This window comes from Rhea pennata, chromosome 14, assembly GCF_028389875.1.
Source record: "Rhea pennata isolate bPtePen1 chromosome 14, bPtePen1.pri, whole genome shotgun sequence".
NCBI classification, from domain to species: domain Eukaryota; kingdom Metazoa; phylum Chordata; class Aves; order Rheiformes; family Rheidae; genus Rhea; species Rhea pennata.
Window position 1 is genome coordinate 12,163,191 of NC_084676.1, and position 18,944 is coordinate 12,182,134.

General features: G+C 42.3%; 1 protein-coding gene across 1 annotated transcript in view; it reads right to left on the reverse strand.

The window, feature by feature from the left end:
- Positions 1 to 393: 393 nt before the first annotated feature.
- The window catches only part of ADAM19 (ADAM metallopeptidase domain 19), a 38,119-nt gene continuing 19,568 nt past the window's right edge, over positions 394 to 18,944 (reverse strand). Inside the window, exons 8-23 of the mRNA XM_062587427.1 lie at positions 18,338 to 18,409; positions 17,556 to 17,722; positions 16,272 to 16,356; positions 15,891 to 16,030; positions 14,137 to 14,314; positions 13,363 to 13,452; positions 11,755 to 11,950; positions 10,923 to 11,031; positions 10,156 to 10,360; positions 9,530 to 9,610; positions 8,197 to 8,305; positions 7,960 to 8,095; positions 7,664 to 7,730; positions 6,968 to 7,183; positions 3,876 to 4,022; positions 394 to 3,142 (exon numbers count right to left, since the gene is read on the reverse strand). Of these exons, the coding sequence (XP_062443411.1) occupies positions 3,095 to 3,142; positions 3,876 to 4,022; positions 6,968 to 7,183; positions 7,664 to 7,730; positions 7,960 to 8,095; positions 8,197 to 8,305; positions 9,530 to 9,610; positions 10,156 to 10,360; positions 10,923 to 11,031; positions 11,755 to 11,950; positions 13,363 to 13,452; positions 14,137 to 14,314; positions 15,891 to 16,030; positions 16,272 to 16,356; positions 17,556 to 17,722; positions 18,338 to 18,409 (2,046 nt within the window). The 3' untranslated portion in view covers positions 394 to 3,094. The remainder of the gene's footprint in view (positions 3,143 to 3,875; positions 4,023 to 6,967; positions 7,184 to 7,663; positions 7,731 to 7,959; positions 8,096 to 8,196; positions 8,306 to 9,529; positions 9,611 to 10,155; positions 10,361 to 10,922; positions 11,032 to 11,754; positions 11,951 to 13,362; positions 13,453 to 14,136; positions 14,315 to 15,890; positions 16,031 to 16,271; positions 16,357 to 17,555; positions 17,723 to 18,337; positions 18,410 to 18,944) is intronic.

The window sequence follows — 18,944 nt, forward strand, 5'->3', positions numbered from 1 at the left end:
AAAAAAAGATTTCAGTGTGTATCTGAAAGTGTTTGTTTGTTTGTTTGTTTTATGATTTCTCTGGTATTATTAGTATAGCTGTAAAGGATAAATAAACTGTAGGAAACCTGAGTGCTGCAAAGAGAGCATTGTGGCCCGAAAGTAAAACAGCAGCGCCCTCCCTTGGTAGCAGAAAATAATCCAAGTAAATCTTGGCATCGTAATAGGTGTGGGGTTTTTTGCTTTATGCGTTATTTTAGAAATAGCATGCCGACTGGACTCAGCATTCTTGCTGCCCAGAACTGCACTGCAGAAAGGCCATTCCTCCATGAAGCTGTCAGCTCCAGGCATGGACATGCCACATTTAAAAAGAAAGGTTGGACTGCTGTAATGATATCACATAGTGACAGCATATTTGTTAATGACAAGTGATAAATTTATTAAAAAGTAGGCAGAAGGCACAATGAATTGCATTCTTCAAGTATTTGCATAGATGCACAGAGAGCATTATTGTAAACCAGTAACATATGGATGTAATGGAAGTGAAACATATTTTTATACATGTTCTCCCAAATAATATAGTCTTCTTTAAAAAAAAAATCACATCTGTCACCTCTTACTCTTCCCCTAGTTCCTTTGTTCTCATTCACCCAACATGCACACATATGAGAATTTTAAAGGATTTACTAAAACTACCTTTTGGAGGCTTTATGATATTCCAGTACTAAAGTTTTCCATTAGGGTTTGGGCAGGTCCAGTTTTCTGAGCTTTATGTATCTAGGAGCATTTCTGAAAAACCTGAGCCCATGTTCACATGAAGTTCAATGAAAATGCTCTTAGCAGCTTTTGGTGTTCATGTGATAAAAATCAAGGGCTGTAGCAGAAGTATGTTGCTGTCCTCAGAAGTCAGTGAGGGCTCAGATACAGGATCAGGTTACAGTGGTTTAATCTATATTATGGTAACTGCTCTATGAGGCCAGCACATATGAAAACTAGACCTCTACCTGTGAGCGGCAAAACATGCTGTTACACAGGCACTTTAGCTGACTCCAAAGGAATGACAAATTTAGTGGTTTGAGGTTGAGGTGGATCTGTTCTTAGCATCTCAGGCAGATGCTGACTAATCTCAATGTTGAGAAGCTGGTAATGAGGGCTGCTGTGGCACCAGAGGGAAAAATGCTCAAGGTTAAGGGGATGCAGGGACAATTTCCCTCTCATCAGCTTCCCTTCACATCCTTTTGCCAGGAAAATGGCTGACCAAGGAGGACTTGAACAAACCCTTTGGTTTTATCATTGCACCAAAGCACCAAGACCAGCAGGAGTCTTTGAAGATAGTGACCCCAAATATAGAAAAAGATAAATAAAGTTTAAAACGTTGATGTCTTTTGTTTGCCATCCCTTATTTCAGAAAGGAATAATTTAGGCCGATTTGGTTTCTAGGCCTATAGAAGGTAATAAAAGGTCCAGAATGATCAAGTTTGTGAATAATCAATTGGAAATTCAAGATACACCGTGTGTACTGTTTCCTTGTGGAGAAAGAGGTAGTAGTGTTGCAAAAACTCATTTGGTTTAAGTCATCCTACAGAATTACTGTTAAATACAACTAAAAATTTAATCTGAGTGCTCAAGATTCATCTGACATTTTTGAAGGAGTAGATCTTAGGGAAACAAACTCACCAGAAAAATATTTTTTTCTTTAAGCCAGTATTATGATTTCTCAGCTGATTGCTCAGCAGCAATTACATGGAAGATTTTTGTCCATGCTAGAACAGACACAAGACAGTTGTGTAACCTCTCCTCCAGAACTCCCTGTGTTCTCCTAGGAAATACTTTCAAGGAAAACAGAATAATTTCAACTTAGCAAAAGGTCTTCATTTAAAATCCTGAGAGAAAACAAAATGTATGAAATCTCAAACCATTAAGAAAAAAGAAAAAAAGGTTCACAACAGTAGGTCCTCAGGGTTAGAACCATCAGCTGCTTAAAGTGCACATGGACAGCTCTCTCCATTAGAAAAAAAAAGCCTGGAGGAAATAAGCTGTCCTACAAAAGCACCATGTGTCATATTAACATTTTTGCTGTTTTACCAATAGGGCAAATTTATTTAGGTTTCTCATAATATGGGGAGCCAACAGCCAGCTGAAGGCAAAAAAAAAAAAAAAAAAAAAAAAAAAGAGAGAGAGAGACATGCAAAGTGTCTACTGATTATCGGCAGTACCATGCTGTGGAGAGAAGGTTTCAGCACTTTGCTAAACCTCCTTCTGGCCATTTGCTCCGTATCCTGGTTCCAGAGTTTCTCTCTTGTACCGTATCTGTGTCCGAGTGCCACCGATGAGCGCTTGCAGGCCATGCTGGGAGCGCTCTTAGGTCTTACAGCACCGTGGTGAGACACTTGAGTGCCAGGGGCGGGGGGCACACAAATGTTCTGAAGATCTTGCTGAAGTTGGTCACATTGGGGAAACGCTTAATCTGCTCTATTACAACTAACCAAAATCCATAGTGACGCGCCAGTTATTTCAACCAGGAATATTTCCATGGTGTGCTTGCTCTCTGTCATGGCCCAGCTTGCCAGCCACTGTAAACAGAGAATAAACTGAAGTTTATCAATGGCTGTGTTCTGCTCTCCCAAGACGCAGTGGTTTCTGTATAGCACCAACATATGCTTCTGCAGCTGCTTGGATGGGCCGAGGGAAGCAAACAGGCCTGTTTCTTAAATAAAAACCCATCAAAGCTAGCACCTGGACTCTCAGCTCATTCTTCCTGGAAACACTTAAATAACTGATAAAAACACATGAAGCCCCCATCGTCCCCATCCCTGCATTGTATATTGCACAATAATATTTAAATATCATATACACAAGTCATCCCTACACAGAAAAAGCTATGAGCACAGTGGTTGAGCTCAGCTTGGCATGTACCGGTACAGTTCCTGGGTATAACCTTGCCAAACCTGACTGTAGCTTCTCAAGTCGGATAGAGATCTAGAAGAGAGGTGTTCAGAAACTGTTTGGGGCCATGTACATTTGTTCGGGTGACAAAGGTCATTCAATCCCTTGTGAAGTCCTGGGCCAGTAAGGAACCAAACTGTGGTTCACAAGAGTCCGTAGGATGGTGGTGTCACCCGTTGAGGACACTCCCTGCTCCAGCCATCCCGACTCCTGTACTCTGCAAGACAGGTAACAAGAGAGGGGGAGGTGAGCACTGGTGGAAGAAGACACTGCCTGCTCCCTCCCCTGGAGCCGGCGTTGCAGAAGGCAGGGATGTCTGCCTTGGTTCATATGTATTCCCACACTATCGCCTCACACAGAAAACTCTCTCTCTCCCCGTAGCACATCAGAGCTCAAACAGATTTTTTTATTGTTTTTTTTACAGTTGACTTCAAGTATGTTCTAGGATGGAGATAGCGTCAGTGCTGTATAGAGTGGAGGTGTTTTCTCTTAAGGGTTGCAGTCTGCTAACTCTGTGTCACGCACACATCCACCCCGTCATTACTCAGCACCACTCATGTCTAACCTAGGAAGTGCTCAAGGATGTGGAGGATCAAATTGGTTAATTGTTTCAGAACGTAGCAGGGCTGCGTATATGCCCACCCTGAGCATTTCTCCCAGCTGTGTACTTGTTTTCATTTAGGGTTATTTAGTTATTCTGCAGAATTAGGGTCAGATACTTTGTTTAACCTAGTATACACTTAATAGGTTTTTTTAAAAAAAAGAGAGAGAGAGAAGAGAAGTCCCCACAATAAAGCGAATCAACTCAACAACCCTTCCAGGTCCATTAGCCACGACTGTGCATGAAGGTGTTTCACAATGCGATAGCAAAGTTACCCTCTTTGGGGTAGTTTTGTTTCCTGGTGGTGTGAGGATGCTGCCATACTCTGTGTCACCATGTATCAGCCTACCTCTGTTGCTGGATAGAGTTGTCCTGGTTTTCTCCCATGAGCTGGGGGCAGGGGAATTGCAGGGCCATCCCCTGGCCGGGTTCTGGGTCTGGCTGGGACGGGGTTAGCTGGCAAAGCTCTTTGGGGTGGCCGGGGCCTAGAAATATCCTAAGAAAGAAAGAAACAGATGTGAATTTTCATCCAGGACAGCTATCTAACCTGAAAGCAGAGATAATATTTGCACCTACTTCACATAGTGTGAGGTTTAAAGTATGGATACAGGTCCTTCAGACCTCCTGGGTTTGTTCTTTTGGGGAGCCTGAGACAGCAGGCAGGGTAGGCTGCTCCTCACCTCTAGGTCTCCAGTCTGCAGGTAGCCTCAGTAACGTTACCATCTGAGGACTGCCTGGAGGTGAACATGGTGAACAACAGGAGAGAACTTACAGGCTGGGCAGGAGTCCCTGTTAAAATTCAGCTTGTAGCATTTCTCCCTGTGACAAAAGTCTGAAGAGACAAAGGCAAAAAACCAAACTGCCTAATAACTTAACAAAAATCTGTCCTTGAAGCAGACTAGGAGCACAGGTAACTGTGGCTATTGCTTGTCACATTATGCAGGTGACATGGGGATTTTGACATCTAGAGATTTTTTTTATCCACAGAGGTTTTTGACCCTTTGTTGAGGCTGGACAGCCTTAGCCTGCTGGGTAGCTGGCTTCAAACCAGGCTTCAAACCAAGGTAACACAGCTACCTTGCCCTGACTCTTAAATGGAGCTGCAGATTGAAAGCATGATACACCCCCCTTACTATGGATCCAGAAGTTCGATGAGCACTGATTTTTTCAAGGAAAAGGGAAGTTATGTTCTACTGCTTCTCAGTTATCCAGCTCATCAACGCATTTGAGGTTGGGGCGAGTTGCCCGTGCATATGCTCCCTTACATGACTGCACACACAAAGCATGCAAACGCCATGTTCATATACGTGTGGTGTGCTTACACAAACATACACACACACACCTCTGCATCTGCCTACCATCAATTACTGCTTTGTTTGTGCACACAGCTGTCCCTAGTGGGATACTCTGAGCATTATATTTTCCATTTGTCTAATGAATTTCAGTGTAAAGCATGCCCCTGGGGAGAAGGAAGTACTAACTGTGTGTTGTTGCTTAGTTTCTGTGCTAAGTCATTGGTTTACAGGTGTTGATTTAATAAACACAGCTGCATTCAGAAATTGGAGGGCACCCAAACACCCTGCAGTCTCCTTAGAATATGTGCAAATGTGATGCTCAATGGCTACTTCAGCTGATGCTTGGGGATCTATCACTCCCCCAGGACCCTGCCTCTGTGGCTGCAGAAGTGACAAGACAGACAAAGTCCTACTGAGGGCAGGGTCTAAGGAGCGCCAATAGGAGCAGCAAGGGAGTGAATCTGGCAGATAGTACAACTGTCTAGGAAGATACTGACACGGGCAAACAGTGAAACTAATGACTTCCTGTGTATCATCTAGATCTCATGGCTCTTCTCCAGCCCAGAAATGGTAAGGATTCTTTTGGAAATCTGAGAGCAAGTGTCTAGGATGTCTAACTGATATAAAGAGAGTGGATGTGTTGGAGAGGGACCTCAGTGAAGATTGTGGGGAACTTGTCAAAAACAGCTGGGAAGGATATCTACTCCTTATTGATTAGACTCTGCTTCCTGCTTTTGTTTTGATTTTCTTTCCTGTTCCCTGTTCACAGGAACAATGGAGCTAGAAACAAACCCTATTCACTAAAACACTTTGTGGTTGTTTTCCCTTATACCCTTTATATGCGGTTGTTTTACTTTATGCCTGGGAGCTAGCCGGCTGCTGTCCTCTGCAACATGTGCCTTTTCCTTCTGGGCTGGCACTAACCTAATAAAACTGGTTGAGAAATTTTTGGTAAATAGGGTTTAGGTCAGAACAGATTGATTTACAATCTTTTTCATAATAATGTGAGGGGTTTTTTTACTAAGCTTAAAATAAAATATCTAGTGAGGGAAATAGATCAACACTCCCTTTCCTTATAACCCTGAAGGTAACCTGGTGGTTAGGACACTCATGTATGATGGGTCACTCTCAGTTAAGTCTTATGCTTCCCATGCAACATGTTAAACGTCCAATTTTTGTTCTCCAGCAATTTGAAAAGAACATTTGGTCCACATATTTTTTGTGAAACAACATTTCTGTTTGCTGCTGATACTGACAAAAGGACTTTCAAAGAACTGTAAATAGTTTCAAAGCAAGAGTTTGTACTGATTTGAGAAAAAGAAACACCTCTGATGTGCCTGAGGCTCAGTTATCATTGCAAAAAACTGCTGCTGTAGTCCAGGCATGGCCAGTACACAGCACATCTCTGTGTAGGGTTCATGTCCAAGGAATGGAGATTCTGTATTCAGCACTGAACATTTACTGGTAATCTCAGAAGGACTTGTTTCCAGACAATAAAATACGTGCAAACGGTAAGAAGAGCTATGCTATGCTTGTTTGGTGGAAAATGTGTGCACTCGCATCCAACAGTCATTATCAGCTACAGTATAAAGCAAGGAGGACCACTCATAATTGTCCTACTGAGAGTTGTCCAGACAAGTTGTGGAATCCCCATCCTTGGAGATGTTCAAAAGCCGTCTGGACAAGGTCTGGGGCAACCTGCTCTAGGTGATCCTGCTTGAGCAGGGCGGTTGGACTAGATGATCTATAAAGATCCTTTCCAACCTCAGTTATTCTGGGATTCTGTGGTTTTCAGAGGTGTTGTAAATGCTGGGGAACAAGGTGGTGCAGCTCAGCTCATTCATGCCCTCTTTCCCATTAGGATACCAAACTAAGATTAAATCAGAGCAGTACAGCACTGAACCCCTGGAGGAAGGGGAGTCCCTCTCATAGAGCTGCTGTTTCCAACTCAGTGTTGTCTATCTGGACTTAATCCTGCTCAGGGACAGCCCAAATGCATGACCAGGCACTGGGGACAGTCTTGGCTGCACATGATGCCTTTGAGCACACCTATGCTGCAATCAGGGTTAAACAGGCTTCACCATCCTCACTCGGGACAAACTCCCTGATCAAACTGCATCTGCGGGACAGCACAGTGTCTTCCTACCTGAGAGACTGGAGGTTTGGGAGCAGGAGGTGCTGGCCTGCTTGGAGGTGTCCTTCTGGCGATGTCCTTCACAACGACTTGATGCACCGGCCGTGAGGGTTTCCCAACACCACAGCTGGAGCCAGTGGAGAAAGTAGGTGGCTGCTGTGTATTTATTTGGAGACCTGGAGCTTGCTGGGGAGGAGGTTTTGATGGGATTTCAGGGAAACCAATAGCCTGTGTAGAAGACCCACAGATTCCAGGGTTTAGTTATTTCTGCCACCTTTTTAATTCTCTTCCACACTTCTAAGATTCACAAAATCACAAAATACTGGCTAAAACCTGTATATTACGTAAATCTTGTAGGCCCTAATTAAATAGTCTGAGGCAATTTGGGATCATGAGACAAAAATAGGAGTAAAAAGAACAAAGTCAGGTAGTAGGGCTGTAAGTAAAGCTTGCAAGTAAATCCACATTTTGCAGTTTCTACATTCCTGAGAGCAGGATATGTCAGAACAGAATCTATCTGGAGAAACAAGTGCCCATACAAGCTCATCAACTCCTGCATTTAAGGACTTTCAGCCAGGAGGCACATCTGCATTTTCCCCATCATCTGAAAAAGCCATCCTCTAATTACAAAGTGAGAGGGAACCAAATCCCACTTAGCAGGGCAACTGCATCTCTCCCTAGAGAGGGGTAAGGTGATGTTGCCTCTACCTTCCTCTGTTCCTGAGGGGTTTTCAGCTTGAAGGCAGGGTTTGCGTGGCCGCTTCCAGAGGTATCGCTGACAATCAGAGAAATAAAAGGGAAGAGCAAATGTTATTTTCTTGATATGCTTTCTCCTTTTTCTTTCCTACAATTTAACAGAACAGTTACTTAAAAAATTAGAAGTAAATATTGACTATACCAACAAGCCTATTTAATTGTATTCTAATAGCTCTTGCATTTTTTCTTCTGTTTTGACATTGAAAAGGGTGGATGGAAGAAAACAAAGTACAGCTCTGATTACTTACCTGAACTGTGGAGTCTTCTTTAGAGAACAGATAACAAATTTATTCCGGCATTTCAGACAGTAAAATAGAAACGTAATTCCAATGAGAAGGAGAATGAGAGCCAGGATTGCTAGTGTTATCACTAACACTGAAAAGCCTGAGGACAAGAAAGTATAGTTAGTCAAATGGAAAATCTCTGCTCCCAACCTAACCCAAGGCTTTCTGAAGTGCCACCAAGATAAAATTGGTTCCCCTCACCTTCTGATACTGGGGGGCCACTGTCCAAGCTTCCTCCCATCCCCTCCTTGTTGCAAAATGGGGGAGCCCATCCTGGGTTGCAGTGGCAGTTCTTGTTGTTATTGCAAACCTGGAATAGGAAGACTCAGAGAGCTAAGCACCAGGTCCTAAAGAATTTGCAGGCTAAACAAACAAACAAACAACCCCCCCCCCAAATCCAAATATTTGGTAGATAAAAAGCTTCACAGGACACTGATCAACACAAACTAGGAGATAAGTGCTGTTTCCTTTTCCAGGGGTGAAAGTGCTTATTATTTCCTTGGAAATTCTCCCTCTCTCCACAAGACAAGGATGCTTGTGCTGATGGGCCACCAAACCAGGAGAAAAGCAATATTTAAAAATTCTTTTCCTTTCTTTATATCCACACTCTGAAAGACAGGATTCTCTCCTTCCATACAGGGAAGATTTCTTACTGCAGAGCTTTATTGCCTGGCTCTGTGCCAAAGGAGCCTCCATGTTTTGCCCTTTAGGCAACCCCTGGAGCAGTTGCAGCTCTACCCTGCCAGTGAGGAGCCTGGAACAGACCATAATTTATGATGTTCAGAGAAGCCCTAACTTTGAAGGGGGCTGGCATGCTCATCACTTGAGTGCATCCCCTAACCTCCCCAATCAGGGATGTCCCGCGCTAATTGTAGTATTTAATTTGATTCTGTGTAACAGTTGTTGATCACATGCTACAGCCTCATGGACCACAAGTGAGAAAGTAGACTGGAAGGACAAGTGGGGTGAGTCCCTCCCTGTACTGCGGGTGCTACAGGGCTTCCAAGCTGCCAAAGGCCTATGTGCTTCTCCAATGCCTACACTAGACCATGGAGATGAAAAGATGCTGATGTTTTATGCTGGAAATATTAACAGAACAGCTAAACATTCTTAGCAGCCTCCTCTTTCCACCTCCTGGACAAACAGCAGAGCACAGTTTGAGATAAACTGTTCTAAATGAGACTTTTCAGTATGTTTTTCCCTTAAGAAATCTTATTTCTTGGATTGAATATAAACTGGGTCCAGAGGATTTTTCTGTCAGATTATTTCTTCTTGCTCTTCATTTATTGCCATTCATCCCTTCCTTTGGATCTTCTCTGTCTCTCTAATCCCCTACCAGAAGCAAAATCTTATGTTAAAGTAATATTCATGGAGCAGGAAATACGTCAAACATGAAAGGGAGGTGCAAATTAGTATTTAAGAAGCAGAACTCAGAAGCAAATGTAAGAGTAGTATCAGAACTGAGCTGAAAAACTATCCACAGATAGTTCACCCTACCTCAGCCTGAAGTGGATATAAAAAAGAAAATACCTACTCCATGCCCATGGCACTTCTTGTTACAGCTTTCTGATTCAAAGATGATGGATGTATTCTGGCAGCGTCCCTCAAAGCAAACCTGCAGAGAAAGATTGGCGTTATGGGCTACTTTATCGTCTTGTTTTATTTTGTGTTTTGAGGCTCCCAGAGATCTCAGCAATACAGGTAATACCACGGACAGAACAGAGGGCCATAAAGTTAATGGTGTTTCCTGAGCAAATATTTAATCATCCCGTAACTCCCAGACAAAACACATCAGAGAGAGGAATGGGAGCTCAAAAGTCAATAGCTTAGTCAAACTCATGTAGCAAATCAGTAGGGGACCTCTTTGGTGCCTTGACCTCTAATTGTGTGGCTCCCCTCTAAACTAGAGGGCTTCAGCTTACAAAACTCAAACTTAGGATCAGCCCTGGGCTTCACAGGGCAAAGAGTTAAGGTATGGCCTTTGGTGCTTGTTCTTCCAACACTTGTCAGAAGCCTCTATTAAGTTAATTTTCTAACATGCATAAAAATCCCCTATAAAGGCATTGGACATCAGAAATGAATGGCTTAATAATCACAGGAGGATAACCAGGTGGGATACCTTGAACTTCCCCAAACCATTATGGGCAAGACTGTACCTACATGATGGCTCCCACATTTTGTTCCTGTCAACACCAAGCCAGGGTCCAGCATCTCCTTCTCTTCACTCTCAGATCTGTACACATGGGTCCCACGGCACCTCAGCTGCATCCTCTCCATATGGATAGTTGTGTCTATGGCAACTGCATTGGACTGCAGTGGCTTGGAAGCAGAGCTCTGGCACTGGATCTTCCCACATTTAGCATCTCTAATTTTGAAAGAAAGGCTAAAGTGAATGTTTCTGGCCTGGTAAATGTTCTGCAGACATCTGCAGCTCTATATGTAAACTAAAGCAGCAATACTGAGTCACTGCTCAACAGAAAAAAAGGCAAGCACATCCCATGAACGCTGCCAGGCAGTACTGTTTGATGGGTACTAATGGTGCCATTTGCCTGTTCCCATTGAGTAGGCCAGACTCAACAAAATCATAGAGAAAACAAAAAAGTAATTGTCTCATTAGTGTGCTAGAAAGCCACATTTGAGCTTACAGATTTGAAAATCCTATTTTATGCTGGAATTAAAAAAATATCAACTAGTTGTTTTAAAATGCAAGAGGCAGGGGAAATGATAAACTTAATGCTTCCGTTGTAGGGATTCTAAATCCTAGTAGGATGCAACTGATTTTGCAGGAGGCAGAGAAAGGGAGTGAAATGAGTGCATGACTTGGTTTTATCTCCTGGCCCATAAATTTGTAGTATAGAATGTAGTATAGATATGTAGAAATATCAGTTCCCCAACTAGCAATTCTTGACTGTCAGTCTGCTTTCTACCTCACATCACACTTCCTGTAGTTGCCATTGATGTCTTTCCCGCAGTTCCCGTAGATGTCTCCAGCAGCATTAACGTTCTCAAAGCAGGTGTCCGGTGCTGGCCTTGCTCCTGCGTGGGAGAGACTCACATGACTGATTCCTACAGAGGCTGGCAGCCTATCTCACCCCACTCCAACCACTTGATTGCTCTTTTTCTGGGAAACAGTGAGCATGGGAATTTTTTTCTGTCTCCTCCAAGCAAGCACAGTAGGAGAAAGCTCTCCTTAGGCTTCATCATCAATAACGGCTATGCAAATGGGTGGCATGCTGAGCAGTGCTAGCACTCTCTGATTGTCACCTGCTAACACACAGAAAGCACAGCTCGCTGTGGGCTTCCTCTCACCTCACTTAGCTCCTGCTTGGCCTTGTGGTGAGGTCAAAGTCCTGATGCTCACAACACCATGGTTCATCCTTCTGGAGATCTAAGATATCACAAGCTATTGCATGGGACCCTAAATAAAGTTGGCTTTTCTCAGACACCTCTGAGAAAAGTTCTAGGGATATAGTATGGTATAATAGATGGCACCTTGTCCAGTCTAGGAGACCTAAGTTTAATCTTTGATTTGCTGCTGCTGTCCTGTGACTGCTCCCATGCCATATCCCTCCTATTTCATCTCCTTTGTCAATTTAGGCTGAAGCTCTTCAGACTTTGTCCCATATCATGACGGCACCATGCACAAACACTCTACAGTTCCAAGGTGTTATTGTCATACATAGAGTGAATGATAGTAGGATGCCACATAATATTGGCTGTTCAAAGGACAATATGTTTCTTTGCAAGAAGTGTGCTTACCAGGTCCCCACAGCTGCACACACTGGTCTTTATAAGTGAGACACATGCCACTGTAGCAATATGCCTTTTCTCCTTCACAGGAAGTCCCATCAATTTGGTATGAGTTGGGCGGGCAAAATGGTGACTCTCCAGTGCAGTATTCCGGGAGGTCACAAAGTCCTGATCTTTCCCTGCAGAGAGTTCCTGGAGACATCAGCTGAAAGGATGCAAAAAGAAAAAACAGAAATATTGGTTGGCTTCTTGATGGTTTCATGTCTGCACAATGTTTCCGTGCAGATAAGGAAAACAATCTTGCATTCATCTCTTCACCATTTCATCTTAGGTTTTTTGAGGTCAGCAGTGATCCAAATGACACTGTAATTTCATTAACTGAGAGAGCTGTGTAGAATCAAATTAGTGGCTAAGTCACTTCCTAGATAAGGATGAGATGATGCACAGAAAATAAGGCTGACAAATCTGAAGGGGATACTGCTCAATCTTCCACTGCCCTAGGGCAGGATCTGATTTACCTAAACAATTTTTGACAGTTGTGTAATCTATTCTCAGAAACCTCCCTGCTTGGGAAGTCTGTTTCAGATTTGTCTGCTAGAGACACTTTCCTAATATCTAATTTATATCTCCCTTCCTACAACTTTAATTCTTATCTTGTCCACCCTCAAGATGGAGAACAGAAAGACATTGCACAGTTACATGTAGCAGATTATCCTTTCTTGAGAAAGGGGTGAGGATTTCAGGAAAACCAGAGGATTTCAGGAAACCTGCTGATTTTCACATACTCAAGATAGGTTGATAAGAGCATGCAGTCAATGTGCATACATAAAAAGGAGCTGAAGAGGTAATGTGTGCCTATGTTTATTTTTGAGAGAATTTGTAGCTAAAGCTTGAAATCTTCGGCTCCAAAATCAGGAAAACCTTTTCACAAATTCTAGTGATACAAAAGCACTGTGCAAACTACAGACTGGTCCTTGCACCTGTGCTACTCCACACAGTTACAACTTGGGGATCATAGATCTGACCTACCCCTTTCTCTGTGCCAACACGTGGAAAGAGTTAAACCTATGGAACTATTTGGCCCAGCCTCCCTTTAGAAAGCCAAGGGATAAAATGATAGCTGTCACACACATGCATCCTTCTTTGCTAACATTTTTTCAGCAAGCACCTGGGCAAAAAGAAATTCATCCTCATTCCAGAGAAGATGGTTAGGAGCAAAGATAGCATCCAGCCTAATTCTGAGAGGAAGTGTTCACTCTAAAAGCACTGTATAGATATCCTGTAGAGCCAAATGAGAGAAATATGATTCACCCCATCCTATGCTGTTTAAGAAGTAGCATGACTTCACTCAAGCAGCATTTACTGTTCATCCTAGGTTATAATGGGAATCAAAACAACTAGTTTAAATTAGACAGCCAGAGTTAGAAAAAAAGGATCCCATTGGTATGATCACACTCACAGCTGTTGTTCATAAAAATCAGACCACATTGCTTGGAGGTAGCGAGCTAAACTATGTGTTTGGCTACACTTGCTCCCCTTTTGCCTCTATCTTTCAGTCTCACGCTTCCACTACCCTGTTATTCCCTCTCTTCTTTTAGAAAAACCCAGAGCGCTCACCTTACACTGCTGGCAGCAGCTGCCATGGGCACACTCAGCGCCCAGCTTCAGTGAGCAGTTGTTGGCATTGCAGCAGGGGTTATTGCACTCCTGAAAGACAGTGAGATGCAGCAGAGTTAGAAAGCAGATGTTCAAGATGTGCCAGGTGACCATCCAGGTGTGCAGGTGAACCTAATCTGTTCTTGTACATGATGAGTTACATTTGAATAGAGTATCATCCTTCCTTCTCCAATATGTTCATTACACCCAGCATGTGCCAGATTACACTACTGCATAGTTGTACCCTCTATTAAATACACTGGATAGGATAGGTCGTGCTCATCACTTGTGGTGAATTTGAGCTGCTGGTTCCAGCTCCTTTTTGTCTTGATTAGTCAAAATGTGGATAACATGGAAAAGTAAGATGAGATTCTAACAGAAGCATCATCCTTATCAAGAATATAGTTGTAGTTAAAGCAAAGTTAAAGACATACAAAAATACAACGTGCAAGAAGATCCTTTTTTTTAATGATACTGTCATTGCCTGTATTGAATCACGGATTACACCATCCCTGAATTCTGGGATGCATAGAATTAGGCACTGTAAATTTAGCTAAACATGATACTTTACAACCTTGATTTACATTGCAATACATTTACATGCACAGCAGGTGTGCATATCTCCTGCACAAACCAAAGCTGTTTATGTATCCCATAATATTATTTGTAGAGTATGCAACAAAAATCATTGTGTCCCAGCTAAACCCCAAATGTTTGGATCTAAACAAATATTACCTCCACCTCTCCACAGTCACATTCCTCCCCCTCTTCCAAGTAGCCATTTCCACATTTCTTCCCACCATATATTTTTTTGGTATCCGGCATGTTGGAGAGACACATCCCTCCACCAGACTGCAGATACTTCTCCAGCTCTTTTCTATTGCACTGGTTGAACACCTTGGGGAACGGGTGCCTGAATATGGACAGGTATAGAAAAACATCATGACAGAACTGGGCAATGATTTAGAGTACAAAAATACAAGCACATGCAAGTACTAACAAGTGCCAAAGGGCACTGCTGCTTCAAGCAGATCGTGATTTTATGTGCCTATTCAAAATCAAATCCATCTTGTATCCGGACTGCATTTGGAAATGAGGTCTACTAATAGAAGGGCTTTAAAAAAAAAAAAAAATCTTGAAACAAAATGTAAACTTTGACAGCTTAAAAGTATGGCAGTCCTTACCTGCTCATTATTAAAGTTGTGGCCTATGTGCAGCTCTGCTAGAACAACTCTGACTGTGAATAACTGCTTGTGAATTTAACTGATAAAAAGTGTTTCATTTTTCCTATCTCTTGTCTCATTACAATAGGTTTGAATATTTTCTTTTACATGGATTATGAATTTTGTTTGCTATAGTGCTTGAATTTGAACTCTGTTCATGATCATGCATGCATATAGATATATTACATGTTACATGTTCTATATACATGCCAATATATGTTCACTTTTCACATGAAAATTTTTCCTTACTTGGAGGAAATCATTGACATAAAAGGAAGACATTTTAGGGAAATGATTTTGTAAAAATCTGCTAAAAGCCCAAACAGTAAGGCTTGAGGAAAGGCATGTGGCTTTAAGTGAATGGGTTTGGCATTTTTACGTGACTGAAATATGGAAGCTGTTGTGGTTCCTCATGCAAAATGAGCTCAGGAATCCCTGTGGGTTTCCACAGATGCTCTTCGCTTCCCCTTTCTCTCAAAGCCAGTTTTCCTTCCCCTTTAAATGCAGGCTTTTAGTTGCTCACTGAAGTCTAGCAGAATTCTTAAGACAATAAGCAATGAATGGAACAATTATCATGTCTCCTGATTTAGAAATATATCCCTATTGCCGTGCCTTTTAACAAAAGCAGTCTTTTCCAGGAGCAATCCTCTTCCCCTCTTTAGCACATTCTATTGCACATTGTCTTTTGCAGGAGATGCTTTAGAGACCATATCACCTATCTGTACATTTCACATGCAACACAGTAATGAAACCCGCTTAAACCTCTACAAGCAAAGTCAACGTGCCAGGACATGTTCAGGTCACGTTTTGTTTCTCCGTGCTTGCAAGCAGTTAGCACCTCAGGCTTTGGAGAGGTGCATGCATGTACGCAGTGGAAGTTGTGAGCCTGGTTTGGGGTGACAAATTGTTTGGTAGAACGCAGGAGGAAGTGGGAACTCAGAGATGTGGGGTTAGAGGGGTCCTCAAGACAGTTGCTCAGGACAGATTTTCCTTTTTACCAGATAGTTTAGAGGTCCACTTCTAAATGCTGCCAGGTCTCCTCATTATCTAAGCCCAGCCTCAGGCATAAGTTTAGATGAGAATTTACCAGACTGCTGCTGATAAATGAGCTAGGGTTTGCCCAGCAGTAGTTTCTCTATAAATACACTGGGCATAACAGGCAGCAACAGATCCATGTTCATTCTGCATTTCTAGCTTTTACTTTCTCAAGCCTCTTGTAATGAAGCCCTTTGCTTCTCCCGGGAAGACCCTGTGAAATGGACTCACCCAGTTGCAGAAGCCATGATGCAGCCTCCATCCTCAGCACTGGTTGTGCAGCAGCCAGCTGAATCATGATTCATGCCAAAATTGTGTCCCATCTCATGGGCAATGGTAGCAGCAACACCAATGGCATTGTCAGAGTGATCCTGCGCAAAGTCAAAAAGGTGTGTCAGCATTTTACCCATGCCAGTCCTGACCTCAATCAAGTATTTGGTACTTCTCATTGCTACATGCAGAAAATATCAACTGAAGGTATTCCTGCCTCTAAGCAGGCAAGCTAGAGGCCTTCATGGGAAACATTTTCTTCCTAGGTTTTAGGAGGCATTTATACTATGTATTATTTGCCGCTGACCAGAAGCATCTTATCAGGTATTAGCAATGACTTACCATGTTTACTCCTCCTGACTGGAAATCAGAGCACATGGCCATCACAGGAGCCAACCCAACCGTGGTACCTTGGAATGGAACACCCCTAAAAACAACCCAGAAAGACCATGAAGTGGCACCGAGGATCTTGAGAAGCTGAGGCAGAGGAATAAATGCATCCTTTAACCCACGGCTCTATACATGTACAGAATGTCAGGTGAATACATTTTCTTTAGCGACATTTACAAGTACAGGGCCTTACAGCAGAGTTGCAAGTCTTAATACCTATTTTTCTTGGATTAGTATTTTGCTTCATGAACCAACCAGCCAATCTTATTTTTCATGAAAGTCTAGTGCCAAAAAGCGCCCCTCTGAGCTTTGGAACAAACACAGAAAAGATTATTTCTGAATCATTAATTGGATACTATTTGCAAATACTTAATTTACCTATTTTCCAGCTTGGGATTCAGGGACATGACAGAGTGACAGACAATACCTTCATGGTGCAGCCAGCGTGGCTCCCACCTGGCAAGCTGCAATTCTGCACAGTTCCTGATGGGATATCTGAACTATCTTAACTGGGAGCCCTGGAAATAGTGCTGAGTTATAGTGCAGTATGAGACTGGCAAAACACCCTGATCAAGGTAAAATACAATAATGTTACAGGGAGAACACAAGTGAAAAGATATTTTATCTCTAAATTTTGCTCCTACACGCTCCTTCTCTGACTCACCACTATTTACTGGTGGATGAATTGTCATGGAAGAGGCAAAGAGGTCTATGAGTTGCTGCAGATTTTTCTTCTAATGACATCTGCATTGCTGGCCATAGCTACTGCACCTAATGAGATCAGTAGGATGAGTCTCACACCATCAGTCAGATCCTACCATCGTGTCCCCCATGTCTCAGCAGGATGAGCTGGGAATTAATGCCTCCTATCAAGTGCACAGTTCCCCTTTACAGATCCTCCCTTTAGTTCAGATTTTCATGAAGTTGTACAAAAAAATGAAAGGGTAAAAGTGTATGTGCAGTTGCTTTTGATACACACACGCATACGCTAGCTGCACTTAATTTTTGATTCTGATACACATTTTGATGCGTATGAGTTGAGATCGCAGCGTAGCCTGGGACTTGCACTTTTCCTAAAGGGATTGTACTCTGAAAGTCAGAACTTTCCCGGCTGAGCAGTCATTACATAAATCTGCCACACCAAATCTTAGAACAATATTGATTACATATTGATTTCCCACCCAATCAACCAATCCACTTGGCAGAAATAGATTATTTCAGGAAAAATAAACCTACGTAATTAGTTGGGCATTATCATGCTTTCTGTACACTCTCTCCTTGCTACTCCAAGCCAGAAAAGATCTCAGGGTGGAGTAGGGATTCTCAGTTACATCACATTTATTCCTGTGACTCCAAATCTCCAGCCCCACCAAGGCAATTCGGATATTCAGGGATCTGTAAAACTAAAAGATATAGAAGAAGAAAGAGATGACAAACTGAGTACCAGTAAGTAATGCTTGTTTTACAGCATTTTAAACCAAGTCTATGAACACTGCTGGATGCTTCTACAAACACACATGTCCAGGGAAGATGTTCTCTCTCGAAATACATTACAACTTAAACAGCCTCTGCTCTGGAAGTAGAGCACCACGTGCAAGCCTAAATTGGACTGGACTAGAGATCCTGAGCTTTCATTTTTTTAATGAATGGCAGAGATAAAATTTCCAGAAAAACAAATATTAGAGGCTCTCTCTGTCATTCTTCAGATATGTCAAACTTGGCCTTTGTCAAAAAATAAAAAAGAGGGAGAGAATTTAGGGAATATAATTAATATGGAAAGGTATTAAAATACAGGGATGCTCCTGTTGACTCCTCAGTAAGGAGCAGAGACTCCCACCCCCGCGTTGTCCCTGATGTTCAAATAACAGAATTGTTTGGGAAACGTTCTCGATTCCTCAAATCTCTGATAAGAACTACATTGTTCTCTCTCCCAAGGCAATCTTCCTCTGTCACAATTAATTCTCTTAATTCATGATTTTGACTTTTCTTTCCTCTGTTCATGGACACCTGGATCTCACCTTATCTACATAATTAGCCGCCTCCACTAATTTAAGCCGTGTTTCTTCAATGTTGAAGCGATGCTTCTGAAACTGAACAAAATAAACATGTCAGGCTGCACAAGGACAACTAGGAAGAGATGAAATTCATTAAACCAAGTCACATTATTCTGGGAATAAGAAAGTAACTCTCAGGTGAAGTCCACAAGCCTTCCTTCATTTCACATCTGACTATAAGCCTATATGAACATGTCGATATTCATAATTCCTCACTGGCATCACACCGAGGTGATGTGGAGTGATATTAGTAACTGAATGGAGCAACTCAAACTCACCCTAAGTCAAAGCACCCAGAGTCTGGGGCTGACAAAAAAACAACAAATTTATCAAGTAAAATGTACAATAACATCACTTCATGTCTGAGATCACAGCTGCCAGAGACAGCAAAGACAATACATTTCACTAACACAAAAAGAACGAATTTGTTTATTTAAATCACCTGATAATTAATGAATAAATTTTAGCAAACAGCATTTGATTCAAAGAATTAAGTTGCAAAATGTTTACATTTTTGTTAAATACACTGTGAAACCTGCAAAACCTGGGATTTTTCTGCTGGGGAGGGAGA